We start from the raw sequence: 14,479 nt of genomic DNA, 5'->3' as shown, positions 1-14,479 counted from the left end.
TTATATTCAAATGCCTCAGGATTTTGTCCTTTCTTGAAATCAAAGAAGTTTTAAAAATATGTACAATTGAGTTAAATAAATTCTCTTATAATATTCTATGTTTAAAAGTTACTCTTCCAATGCAACCACCCCACCTTCTAGATAAAGGACTTAGAAATAGCACTATAGAAACAAGTACAGTCTTACAAACTTGAACAGCAGGTTTCTGCTCAAATCTACTCAAACTCACACTAATAGAAACACTTTTTACAAGAGAAATAAACTGTACAGAGAGTTATTTACTCTGAACTGAAACCAGTAGGACTTCCAACCAATAGATTGGTTCAAATCCTAGATAAGAATTACAAGATAGTTAATGAAAATGATCAGGGGAAGATGAAATGTAAATGTGTACCATAATGCACACACAGTCCTTTCATCTGGCTTTGTATTGCATTCTTTTTTACATGGATGCAGAATGAAAGAATACTGGTGCTGTCTAAAGATGTCCATATAGCTGGGAAAAAAATAATATTCTATCCAATTATTAGAACACTCTTTCTGCTTTGAAGAGAACCAACTAGGGTTTAAAGGCATCTTATTTTTCTGTCAGATTCTTAAGATGACTTTTGATGGTGGTATAAATTCCTGGGCTAGAGTGATGACTAGAAATGATTCTACATTGTTCAAGCAACCAAAGCTAAATAGAGTCCTTCCACACAAAAGCATAACTACTGTAGAAAATGCTGATTTGCAGTCCAGAAACCAATAGTAGACAACAATATGTAAGGGACAACTAATCTTCCACCAACACCAGCAGAACCTTATATTTTCATAGTTGCCTCTGGAAAGTGGAGCTAACTGCAAAAGCTGCTATCTCCTTGTCACAGTCCCAAAATATTTTCCAAACAATTGATATGTTATTTTACAGAACACACAAATTCCATTTTAATTTAACAGCACTGTTGCAGGACTGGTTGGCTGTTTCTCCAAACTGAGTGCCAAGAATTAAATGACTTACCAAGGACATTTTAAGCAAGGTTTTGAAATGCTTTAGAAATCAGAGTAATCTAACAAAGCATGTAATATAACACTTGTCTGTGCTGGCTTGACATTACTTTAAAGCAATTACTAAGTGGTCGCTGGAGTCCAACAGGAACAGCAATAGGGAAGAGTCATATTGCAGTCAGTCGGAATCCATTGCTTGAAGGTTCTGAAGGACTTCCAGCACAACTTCATAGCAGAATAAATACTCATCCTGGATGCAAACACACCAATGTGAAACATCTGATTACATTCAACATAAATTCTAGACAAAGAACAATGAACTGTTTGAAGTGTTGTTTATAACACCAGCATCTATGTAGAATCATAGAATAGTTAGGGTTGGAAAGGACCTTAAGATCATCTAGTTCCAACTCGCCCTGCCATGGGCAGGGACACCTCACACTAAACCATGCCACCCAAGGCCCTGTCCAACCTGGCCTTGAACACCGCCAAGGATGGAGCACTCACAACTTCCCTGGGCAACCCATTCCAGTGCCTCACCACCCTCTCAGTAAAGAATTTCTTCCTTATATCCAATCTAAACTTCCCCTGTTTAAGTTTGAACCTGTTACCCCTTGTCCTGTCACTATAGTCCCTAATGAAGACTCCCTCCCCAGCATCCCTATAGGCCCCCTTCAGATACTGGAAGGCTGCTATGAGGTCTCCACGCAGCCTTCTCTTCTCCAGGCTGAACAGCCCCAACTTTCTCAGCCTGTCTTCATATGGGAGGTGCTCCAGTCCCCTGATCATCCTCGTGGCCCTCCTCTGGACTTGTAATCCTTGTTCTTTTTGTTCCATTACTTGAAAAGTTCATGAAAGTTTTCTTATTCAGTGCAGTACCTGTAAGCATGTGCTCAAGCCTCATTTAGGTTAATGCTTAATTTTAATCACACAATCATTATCCTGAAGAAAAATGTATCAAAGCATATGTAAAATATTTGCCTACAGGAAGAATGTACCCTGGTCTTGTCTTAGTTTTCTTCACACCGCTTGTTTGCTCAAAATTGAGTTAGCCACATCTTATCTTTCCTATGTGAAAGCTCTTTTCAGGGGTAGGGTTAACTCAGCAGTAGTAGGCTTTATTGAGGTGGTGATAACTCAGCAATAGCAAGAGTTCAGCTGAAAGCTGCTATTTTTCAGGGTAGAGTTTATGTTATCTCACTGGTTTTGTTGTTGATCCCTGCTTTTTTTTTTAGCTTAAAAAAAAAGTAGGGGAGTGAGGAGGGAATGGGGATGGGACTGGGAGCTGTACTATATTGGTGGTTTGCTTTTATTTCGATTGGTTAGTAAGGAACAGACCTTTCATATTTAAATCTAGACACCACTTGCCTGGAAGGGTGTTATTTTCCTCAAATGAGAAGGCTAAATTTATGCTTTAAGCCCCAGATTTATCAAAGCATGTAGCTATGTACCACTTATTGAGACATTTAAAAATCATCATCTAGTTGAATATTGAAAGCTTACCTTCGTTTGGATCATGCCAAATCGCTGATGTCTCAAGTCTCTCACTATCTGCTTGATGTTGAACTATCAGAAGAGAACAGGTTTTATATTGTTGACATGCAAGTTATAAAGAAAGATTTAAGCATGTTTAGATGGGGAAGTTGTGACTTAGTTCTGTTACAAATAGTATATTCGCAGTTATTATCTTTGTTGCTTAAAACAATAAAAGCTGGTTTGTTCCATTTTGTTATGTTGAATTCTAACAGGAATTACACTGGTCTAAGATACTCCCACTGTGTTGCTGACATCCATACCAGTTTGTAATACTTAATGATGATCTGTTTGATACTTACAGATAAATCTTTCTCTATATAGCTGAGCAGAACTTCAACAACCAGTAAAACTCCACTTCTTCCAATGCCAGTGCTGCAGTGAGCAACAATAGGTCCTGTACTGTGAGCTCTTCTCATGTAACAAATAAATTTTACAAGCTGCTCAGGCAGTTTGGAAGTATTTTGGTCTGGCCAAGTGGTAAACTGCAAATGACTTATAGTGCGCTTCTCTTCTGTCTGGAAGAGCAAGACCAAAAATGTTAAAAATGATCAGTCTAAGACCAAGTTTCAAGTAATTCCACTGATAAATTTTCCATTAGCTTCATTCTTGGTCAATTGTTAGTCTACTGAACAATTCCTCAGCTTTTCATACTTGAGTCTATTAAGGTTTCTTTTAGTTTTTCAGAAATGTACTCAGAAGACATATAATATTTATGACACACTGAAGTTACTCTGGATGTAGTTATATTATTTGATTAGAAAGGAAAACCAAAAACATTTGTTAAATTAGAACATTCCAGTACTGTTTACTAAAATTAGTTTTGGAACTGAACTAAGCCATACTAATAGAAGAGTAGTAATATGATAGACATGATAGTAAGATTGTAAATACTATTCTGGCTATGAGATATAAAAGAACAATTTGTGATTAGATACCCTAACATACAAACCAAATCAAATAAAAAAAATCTTACAAGAATAATCATAATGTAGATAAAGAGTATTATTAACAGAATGGTCCTGGGACAGTACTTCTTGTTGCCAGCTTGCCAAAACATGTTAAGCTGAATGCAAAAGAACAACCCTGATTTTTACGATCAGAAAAATGTGAATGTATTTTTGGATTTCTCCTGAAGTAAAACTGTGTCTTTCTGCAGTAATGTGATATTGGTCCAATACAGACATAGCAAACTAAGATAACCATTGAAACAATTACATATAACAGCCTATCTTCCCATCTTAATAATCTTTTGGGGAAGCTCATAGCAAATGCTTTACTATGCTTCACACTTAGTGACATAAAGTAAATTGGCTTTTCTTTATATAGAGATTTTTTTTCTTGATGGAAAACAACCAATTTAGTCTGGAACAAGAATGAATCTTTTAATGATTTCATTTACTAATATGTCCTGCAGAAATTTTTGCAAAGCTAAGTAAAACTTTCAGGCAAGCTATTGAGGCAAGACTGTTGGACTTAACAGTTGCTCCAGTTTCCATGTTCTTACACTTGGATTCTGTGTTTGTAGTTTCATGTGTATTCACATTTTTCGACATTAGAAAGAAATATCATTAATTCTAAAATCTAAAAAAACCACCTTCTTCCCCTTTCCTTCCAGCCAGCATTAGAGAATGTGAATCCACTCTGGCAGCCGTTACTGATTTGACTTGATGAGAACAGTAAGCAATTATGCAAAACACTGAATGCACCAGCTCTGTGACTATTAAAGGACTAACTTTTGGACATTCTTGTCTAACCTTAATTTCATTCCTGTTATTCAGATTTTCACATTCCTAAAAATTACTGAGCAAATGTTACGGAAGAAGCAAACAATAATATTAGAATATACTCACGTAAAATACCTAATGAATTTCATCATATAGGAAAATATTAAGCCTACTCAACTTACCTGCTTGTTGATAATTTCTATTGTTCTAATTACGAAGTATTCCAGAATCTGGTAATCATCTAGCCTGAGATGGAAATTAGCCAAGTCTATAGAGTCATGGGGAGGTTCAGGCCAGTATCGATGACATTTGATTTGCCCTAGCTCCACTTCTTTTGTCATCATGGCAATCACATCTGATTCACTCTCCCAGACCATTTGCCAGAAATCAGGCACAGTAGATGGCAAAGGCCCTTGAGTTGTAATATAGAAATGTTCCTCTTCTCCAACTTTCATTCTAATATAACTTGCATTAATGTAGCCATTCTTTTCTCCCAGAGGAACTCGTGTCCTATCATCTGTACAGAAACAAAAAGCAGTTATTTCAGCTATAGATCTGAAACAGAGTTCTACCATCTCTAGCAGTCAGGATGGTGAACCTCAGCCTCAAGCAGCAAAGTATGCCTCTGGATTTTCAAATACATTTGACTAGTACCACTAGTATTAATCAGCATTAATACGAATTCCCACAAATAAATTTTATTGCTCACTTCAGCTTTATTTCTCTTAAGATACCTGTGTAATGCTCTGACAAGCCTTCTAATTACCATAGAATTGTATGGCAATGATTCAGAATAGTGTGTCCAATATGGCTTTTAATATATGGGATGGGAACATTGTCACTGGATATTGCTGTTTTCAAGCAGGAAACTCCTAAGAATGTATGCTGTATCACTAATACAGGAAGGTGACTGTGCTACAAATTTTGCATGTGTTTTCCTGCTGCTGCAGTTCAGAAAGACATCAAGGGTCCAGCAAGTGTTCCCCTTCTGTTGTGATACCTCTCAGGGAATCATTGGGTATTACAGGATTTTTTGGAAATCCTTGTTAACAGCAGTCATTCAGCTCTTGTACTGAAATCTTCTAAATGACTAAAATGACTTCTCATCAGTGAGCAAACTTGTTTCTGACTTAGAACAGAGATGAGCCCCTAAAAGCTCTGGTTGCATATTATGCTTCTAAACACTTCTGAAAACTTCTTTATTTTTCCAAGAGATGCACGACTCCATGATTTCCACCATGCTTTCCAGAATTCCATTGTGTCACAAACAGTAGATATAGCTGTACATTCAAATATATTTAAAGATCTGCTATTATAGTTCAAGTTACACTTGCCCACAGAAATGCAGATCCATATTTCTGAGAAAAATGGGAAGGAAACACTTAGATAGCTGCTCCCTTATCAGACAAAGTCCCACCTTGTGAAAGATGATACTTCAGAAAATTACATACTGTGCAATGCTGACACCCTTACATGAACTCTACCTCCTTTCGAAAAATCTCAACACATTTCATTGTTAGTGTACCTCTCAGTGGCTAAGGATGTAGTGGGATTTGCATCTCCTACATATCAGTGTTATAACTGCTCTTCTGTTTTCCAGTTAACTGAATGTATGTTCTCATTAGTGTGCATACTTACATGGAAGAATATCTCGGTATCTGTTTTTATCCCGGTTTTCTGGTGCTTTGCCAGTTCTGCAGTCATCTATTGGTTTCAAACGTTCTAAAGCCTAGATCAAAGAGAAATAGTCAATCCATGTTGTTCATATCCTTCATAGACAACCTTTACAGAGTTGGTGTGAACAAACTGTACAGCTATAAGTGACCCAACATTGGTAAGTAGACTTCTTACAGAAGAGAATCAGTACCTCACCCTCTAAACTTCAAATTGCTTTGTACTTTCTTCAGTCTGCACAAGATTTCTGGGGTTTTCAAGTGAGATTTCCAACCCACATCCTCAACCCTTGTCATTACAAATCCCTGTTGTATACTGCTGTGAAATGAATGTTTGGAATAGTGTCTTGGTCAAATGTCAGTATTCATAATTGATGGCATACTAACTAAAGCACCAAGTATTGCTCTATTAACAAGTAGTGAATGTCAGTGAATACTTTACAGTGACAGGGAAAGTGACGGATATAGAGAACAGCATCAATGCTGAAAAGTGCAACTAATATGATTGTTGAGTACTTCATAGCAGATTTAGGGTAACAGTGCAGTGTAGCTGGAAGCAGGAATGTGAAAGTTAATTTCATTTACAGTTTTCAGTTACCTTCACTTTTCTTTATTCTTTTACCTCTTTGGTATGCACTGCACAATGCTCAACCATCACATTATGGCACTATACAGTGTATATGGGCTGAAATACATGTGACATTTCCTTAATACATTCATCAGTTACTACAGCTTTTACTCAGATAAAATATCCACTGACTTTGGTAACCAGTGCATTCCCTGTTAGATCTTTATGTTTTCTGTGCAGACGTGTGTCTCAGCGCAGTATGCTATGCCTGCATCAGTAGCAGAATGGAATGAATGGAAATTAATACATGCCCTTGAGCCTTTAGGAAAAGTCAGCAAATCCTATACACTTCAGCCTGTGGGATTTTCTACCCAGAAAGTCAGAGATATAAAGGCAAGTGAAAAGAACTGATAATGTTGTAATTGCTATGGAAAAGTGGTAGCAATCTATTTCCCTAGTTTTGAGTACATCCTTTAAAGGAAATTCCAGTACTGTGCTGAAGAGTTACAAAATAATCTGTTCTTTAGGAATTTGCTGATAACTGAGTACTCTTTTTATATCCTGAAATAAGAGATTCTGTATGCTTCCCCAATTTGGTATCTTTTCATGCCATCAGATGTAATTATGTGTTTTCATTATCTATGGAAGTACATTACTTTTTCTTTCTAATTTCATAAAGTTCCCAACCTTAATAGCCTCTTGTGGCAATGAGTTCCATGGTTCACTGGAGCATTGAGTGAAACATTTTCCTTTCAACTAAGTGTTTCAGGACTACTGAATCCCTAGCAGCATGGATTTCTTGTTTTAGTGCAGCCTCTGAAATAGTTCTTAGGGAAATGTTCAGGAGAGCTGAGGGGGTAATAGGAAGAAGTCATTCTAGGAAAAAGCAATTAATATTCTAATGTTTTATTTATTTTTCATTCCATGTGGGCTGTATCTTTGGACAGGGAATAGTGTAAGCCTGACCTGTGTGGAAAGAAAGATCCAAATACTGTAGCATCACTCAAACAGTAGAGTAGAAACCTTATTCTGGCTGGAATAATTCTCTGAGAAAGTGGAGTCAGTAAAGATATACAAGCCAATCTCCCATACAGTATGCAGAAGGCTGCTAAAAGTCACTTTCTTATTTCTGCTAACACACTCAGATCTTAAAAAGGAATCACACTTTACCACAAACTCCTTTAACACCTCTTGAGTCTCAATTCGAAACTGAAGGCCTCGAATAAGACCTGTGATGCCAGCCGTTGGGCCTATTCCAGCCAGTGATGGTTTAAAGTTAATTAAGTGAGTCAGTTCATCTCCACAAGCAAAGGTTCTGCCTATATATCAACAAAGAAAAACAAAGGAGTTTTTAATTATCATTGTTCATAGTGCAAATTCTTGGCTTTAAAAACTAAGGGGCTGCAGTACATAAGTACATTTTGATGCTTATACTGTGGAAGTGAAATATGAAAAAATATTTTTGGCTTACTTATGTTCATAGCAGAAAGAAGAGTAAGTCAGCACCATGGATACAACCAGCACCACATTTCATCTCATTTGGAAGCAGATCCAACTATTGCAACTTATTGCCTCATACTGTTTCTAAATACAGTCTGTTTAAATAAAGTGTTCTTGCAGAATTGTAAACTTTATCGACAGATTCTATTGGTACTGGAGACTCTCACCACATCTTCACAAGGAATCATCTTCATCTATCCAACACTTTCCTGAAAATTAGTACTGCCACACCCCAGTGCTAGGAATAATCACTGCAAATTCTTCCTCCCTGAAGTAAAATATCTTCTGCCCTTTTCTCATACTCCTCTTCAAGAACAAGATGCAAAGCATCTTTGATGCAACAAAATCAGGATTCAGTTTTACTAATTTGCTCACCCTGAAGTATATGTTCTGATATGAAACTTGACAGATTAAGAAGATGGATAAACATTTATATCTGTAGAAATATCACTACTTTACTGTAGCAATTGAAAAAAAATTTTACCATGTAGAGGAAAAACAGTAGCTTGTTTGGTAAAAAATAGTTGTTTGAGGCAGAGAAATTATGGAATTTGTCCTTTTAGTCATAGACTACTGTTGGCAAAGGATAACATGCCAGCTGTCTCAAAAAACCCCTGCTGATCAGTTCCACAGGTTTGTGGTAGGCTGAAGACAAGAAGCAATGCTCTCTTTTCCTCTTGTAAGATGTCATCGCTATTCTTAACCAATCTCCGTAACAAAACTGTTGTGTTTCCTATGCTTTTGTCTGGGCTACAACTTGCACCTGCCTTGCCTGAGCTTCTGAAACAATTTCTGTTCACTTTCTGTTCTCTAGCCATAAGAGATGCCAGGGTATTTCTATTAACTAGTTGAGAGTGCCAATGAAGACAGATCTGCCACTCCAGACACAGCATGCTATTTCGTATACACCTCTCTTTCCTTCCAGATCAAGTGGAATAAGAAAGCAAAGAATCTGAGCAGGTATGAGAGGAGAGATTGGTTATAATTTTCTGTTTGCTAGCCAGCACAGTTTGGTAGTGTGAGGGAGATAACTGTGATTTACTTCTTCTAAGAGCCATGAGCAATTCATTGCTTCCACAGGGCAAGAAGAAGCAGGGAGAGACCTGTATTTCAGGGAATCTGTAGGATACTGCAGTATGATTCCTTTCACAAATTTTTGTTTGGAGCAGAAGCAGCTTAATTTCCTGTAGGAACAACTAGGCAGATTCTTTCTGTAAACTGTCTTCTGGTATCAGAACGGCTTTAGCACCTGAGCTGTGAAAGTGCTTCAGTATGTTTAAGCACATCAGTTCTAGAGGTTTTAATTTCACTCACTATATGATGTGAAATTCAAAGCCATCCGCTTTTATTTCATTCATTTTGGAACAAACTAAGAATTTCAATTTTTAATTATGCACTGGAAAGCTCCCACAAATTTGCTTCTGACCCAAATTGCACTGGTTTTGTTTTCTTTTCTTCATTCAGCCACTCAGCCAATGTGTCATTCTTTGCACAATCCAAGAGTGCATGACTTGAACAAATGTTGTGAAGTTGCTCAAATTAATGCAACAACTTTCTTTTCCTCTTTTTTGCTCAGTTTGTACACCTGATTGAGTATAATCAAGGTATTCAGAGATTCTCCTTTGAGGAAGGACATGATATAGAGCATAGAAAAAAATCTCCTCCCCCCCCCCAAACCCCACAAAAAAATAAAAATAAAAAGTTGCCCATCCTTTTGAAACTGGGGTGCCAAAGCAGAGGTGCTCCTAGCAGTGGTGAGCGGGTGATGGCTAGCACAGCTGCCCTCCCTGAGTTCAGTTAACTACATTCAGACTTGTGTTCCTTCCTTCCTGCTGTTCCCCAAAAGAGTTGGAGAGCTCCTGATGTAAGCCTTCTTCTTGCGGATGTTTCAAAGGTTTGATGGCCTTCATACGTATCATAGCAAAAATTGTGTCCTGAGTGCTCTGGTCTTTGAGACACAAAGAGCAAATACTTAGCTTATGTATAAGTGATTAGTGTTGTTCTCACTGTACATATACGGAGCAGCTGGCCTACAATATTAAAGAAACAGAAGTTTTTGCATGGTTACTTCTAGGTAGAACAGAAATCCTGTGGGGCATATCATTGTCTTCATCATTCCGGCTGTCTGCCTCAGGCTGCTGATTCTCTCTTCTGCAGCCTTCAGATTGTGCGTATTTCTGTGACCTGTAAAACAGCATTAGTTGAATGATCGTACAGAAGTGGCAGGAACTTTTATAGTTTGGTTTTTTAATCTATTTTTTATCACTTTTAACTTTCTTAAGCAACTATTTTTAAGAATTAGCGTGAACTCCGAAGAACATAAATTCAAGGAGTAATAGCATAGTCAGGAGTAGTGTTTGGAAGTAAGGTTTGTCACAGTTGCAGACAATTTTTCATGTATGATATTCTTCAGTTGTTAGGCAGCCATAGCTATATAGGCTTTGCTTGTTACTGTTTCCTAAATTATTTAGAAAATTTTGGAGCCCTTGAATATGTTTTAGGTAGAAGATGTGCCTGCAATCCAGACTACAGCTATAATGTGTGCAGAATGGGTCAGATGTTCCTCGACTGGCTAACTCTGACACCCGCAGACCTAACATTTAACTATGGCTTAAGCACATCAGAGTCTTGCATTATCCTATCCTAGGTGTGATCATAATACATAATCTTAGAAATAGTAGAAGGTACACTTAAGAGGGAGAATAAGGTAATAAGTAGCAGCTTTCTGAATATCAGTTACCATTGCAGGCTGTGCATGTTCAAGGTACACAAGGCTTTTGCAAGTAGCAAATACGAACGCAAGAAAGTACTGGTAGTAAAAAAGTTAAGATTACATGACAGGGGCCAGAAAACCATCCTATTTGCAAAACAGTCAGGAGAGATACTTGTTATCCTTATATGTGATAACTTTGTATTAGTCATAGATGCATTTATGCATCTTGCCCACAGAGCAAGATAACTTAATAATAATCATACCTAATTGCCTGGTATATGACAAGATAATGTTATATTAGCAATGAGATAATAGCAAGGGGCACTGAGCCTCTGTTCATACAGATATTCTTACATGCAGATGCTCTCAACGCATCTTGCAGCTCAACAAGCAGGTGAGTTAGGGAAGATTTTCATCCCTAATTGGTTGGCCAAATACTGTTCTTACAAAATTTTAAGTTTTCTTACAAAATTTAAGTAAATATTTAGTCTTTTTTTCAATTTATGTGGGTTATAAGTGATAAAGAAAATAGTCATATTTCATCTATGCCATGTCATTTTAATAGACAAAACTGCCCATGTCTTATCAACACTCCATTATTCTTTGGTTTCCCATTGTACTGTGTATTTAAAATTTGAAGTAAAATTCTTGTCCTCCTATAGTACGTACTTTCTTTGGAGTAACATTCTCAAATTCTCCTGACTCTCAGATGTCTGGAGTTCAAAGTCTGGACTGCTACAGCCATAATAGCACAAGGTCCAGCCCAGGCTGCAAGTGCTGCTTGGAACACTTAGTAGAACCCACAGCTATCCTGCCCACACCAACGTGATAGGGGTACCACTGTTCTCTCTCCTCCTCAGCTAGAAAAGCTAAAGCTAGCTTAGGCATGTCTGCATGAGCTGTTAGAGCTAGAAGCTTGTGTTTCATGTCTTACTAGTTGCATGGAAGCTATTTAGCATTTCTTACTGCAGATGGAGCTGTATTCCAATAGAACTGTATTTCTGTCATTTAGGACACTAGGGTGCATTTGCACTCTATATTAGGACAGTTCTGGAAATAAAAGATAAATTAGCCATGCTATTTATTTTAATAGTTTTAATTCATTTGAAAGACTTACGTGTCTGAAGTGTTACCGATTATATCCTTATAGTCTCGTCCAGCCAGCTGACCTTGCAGAGGGGAATTGTGTTTGCTATTTAGATCCTACAGGTTTAAAATATAAAAAAGCTGTGAAAAATCAGTACATAGAAACATCAAGCATGTAGTTACTTTCATCAACATGTTTCTTATATCTGTAAAAATGTGTCTTTCAGGAATGGAAGGGGAAACAGAACAGTTTCCACTTTCAGACGAAAGTATGCAACTTTGATTCAGCATTGTAGTATCTACTAGAAGTAAGAAGCCACAAGGTGTAAAAAGTATTTGTGAGTTTCATAACAATACAGTCTTCAGAATCCCTACCACTTAGAATTTAATGACTAAACTTTGAAAAGTTTCATGTTAGTCATGTCCTCTCCAGTCTCATAAAGAAAATGCAATCCCAGGAATCATGAGTCACACTCTATTCTTCGCCTCCTTAGCACTTGGTGGGAGAAAGCTCCGCTGTCTGAGATGGAATTGTTGGTAATAATTTCCTTTTTCTATCTCAGACACAACGGTGCCAGCTGGTAGAAGCAGGGTGCAGCTGCTCTACTGAAGAAGCACTTAACTAACAGAGAAGGCAGACCCTTGATCACCCTCCATATGCAGGAGAAGCGATAGTATTGGTGGCTGGTTTTCCATCCTAGAGAATTATAACTGGATTCTGCATTTAAATAATGATTCAGGACATCCCCATCTGCATCATGTTTGTGGAAGTGGCTCCTACTGAGTTGAAACACTTGATAGATAATTATTTAAATTCTAGTTCAGAGTAGTGTTTCCTTTTCTTTCCCTTCTTAATATTCCAGATGTACTCAGAGTCCTGTGACATGTTACACAGTATAAACTACTGAATGCCCCACAGAATCTTAATGGTAGCCTCTACTTACACCTTATTTTCTTACTTTTGTGCTTGTACTTTCCCATTAGAACAGGGAAATTTGTGGCTGCCTATTTAATAATGAATTAATTTACCCAGTTTCTGCACCTACTAACTACATTGATTGGAGAATTCTGTATAGATTTTTGTTTTCTATTTTCTAAGGAAAGGTATCTTACTGCTGCTTTTTTGCATCTGTGGGTTTTTTTTCAATGGGTTGTCATTTTCAGAGTCTACATCTTTAGAGTAGATGGCAGCTGTGCTCTATAAAGTAAAGCATAAATAGTTTCTATTCACAGGAAACAGCTAAAGGCAAGCTTGAAATAACGAACAGTTAATGAAACTAATTCAGCACAAAATTTTTAAGTTAAGCATGTGCTGTGCTTAACTAGATAGACTTTACTACATGCTTAAACCTACATTTGTGCATTGAGCTAATAAGGAAACTTGTAACCTTAGTACTATCTCATATTTTTCATTACATTTTTTATTTCTTGAGTGTACTTCTTTGTCAAAATATAGGCATGACTTTGTTTTGATATTACATTTCATCAATCTCTAACAGTTCAGTTCAACACCCATTCCAACAGAGTACTTAAAACTTCTTCAAACAAATTCCTCTTCAAGGTTTTCTCATCTTATTCACATCAAGGATTTCTTCCATTTTTCTTTTCTAGTTTGATTATATTGGTTGAGGGTTTTTATTTGTTGTGGATGATAAACAGACCTATATTTCTCACATTTCCTGAGAAGAGGTTTTACAATTGTAAACTTAGAAATAATAGATGCTGTAAAATTTGATGTGGAATGTCTTACAGAACATAGTGATATTAAAAAACATAAACATGTTTGAAGAAATTTGGGACCCTTGGAGTTATGAATATTTATAGAAGACAGTTGAATAGAAATCCTTTAAAGTATATTGTTTTAAAATACTGAAAGAATGGTAAAATTAATTAATCATTCCTTCCAGTCTTAAAAAGTACCAGAATTAGACTTGCATATGCAGTCTTCCACTTCCCCCCCCCACCCCCTCTTAGCATATGTATATTATACTAATTGTATGCTCTTATCTCAGTGGAACCCCCTGACTCATTCAAATGTTAGCAGTTCCCGTCATTGAAGCACACTTCCCTCACCTTAATCCTTTTTTGTTAAGAAGATGTGGTTCTTGCCTGCATTGCAGCAAACCCATTTTGTAAACAAATGTGAGTACATTGCCTGATAACTTCTAGAAGCCTGGTTCAGATTTTACCTTGATACACATCTGGTTGGATTCTTCTTCCTTGAAAGTGAGAACAGGCTGAGCTCGCAGGCTTCCCTGTGCACTATCTGAACATCAGAAAACAAAACATAATCCCTATGAAGCATGAAAATATAGAGCCGTTTCTTCTGTGCCACGCACACCAGAGGACTTCAATCTTCTAAGAAGCACTGAGATACAGTGCCAGAAATTGGCATGGAATATCCCGTTCATGGATGCTCTGAGAGGGTTGGTACAGCACAAATGTTATGTATCACCACTGAAGAAGCCAGCATAATTCAGGTTGCCAGAAGATACATGGAAAAGACCCCTGTATCAATAGCAGTTATAAAAAAACTGAAACAGAATTTAATTCTGCCCTCTCTAATCCAGCCCATTCCTAAGGCCCAAATACCATAGATTAACTGTAATGCCAGTGCTTCTATAATACCACTGGGTTTTGCTGCTCCAGGAAAACAGTTTAAACTTTCCAGCAACTGTGTAATTCACCAGTG

General features: G+C 37.2%; 1 protein-coding gene across 1 annotated transcript in view; it reads right to left on the bottom strand.

Moving 5' to 3' along the window:
- Positions 1–1,165: 1,165 nt before the first annotated feature.
- The window catches only part of FRMPD2 (FERM and PDZ domain containing 2), a gene marked incomplete at both ends in the record, with an annotated part of 60,697 nt that continues 47,383 nt past the window's right edge, over positions 1,166–14,479 (bottom strand). Inside the window, 9 exons of the mRNA XM_080621965.1 lie at positions 1,166–1,237; positions 2,491–2,553; positions 2,823–3,038; positions 4,430–4,764; positions 5,886–5,976; positions 7,659–7,807; positions 10,057–10,172; positions 11,819–11,904; positions 13,977–14,053. Of these exons, the coding sequence (XP_080478091.1) occupies positions 1,166–1,237; positions 2,491–2,553; positions 2,823–3,038; positions 4,430–4,764; positions 5,886–5,976; positions 7,659–7,807; positions 10,057–10,172; positions 11,819–11,904; positions 13,977–14,053 (1,205 nt within the window). The remainder of the gene's footprint in view (positions 1,238–2,490; positions 2,554–2,822; positions 3,039–4,429; positions 4,765–5,885; positions 5,977–7,658; positions 7,808–10,056; positions 10,173–11,818; positions 11,905–13,976; positions 14,054–14,479) is intronic.

This window comes from Psittacula echo (assembly GCF_963264785.1).
Source record: "Psittacula echo genome assembly, chromosome: 6".
Classification (NCBI taxonomy): Eukaryota; Metazoa; Chordata; class Aves; order Psittaciformes; family Psittacidae; genus Psittacula; species Psittacula echo.
Note: the sequence above shows the minus strand (reverse complement) of the source record. Positions and strands in the feature narration are given on the sequence as shown.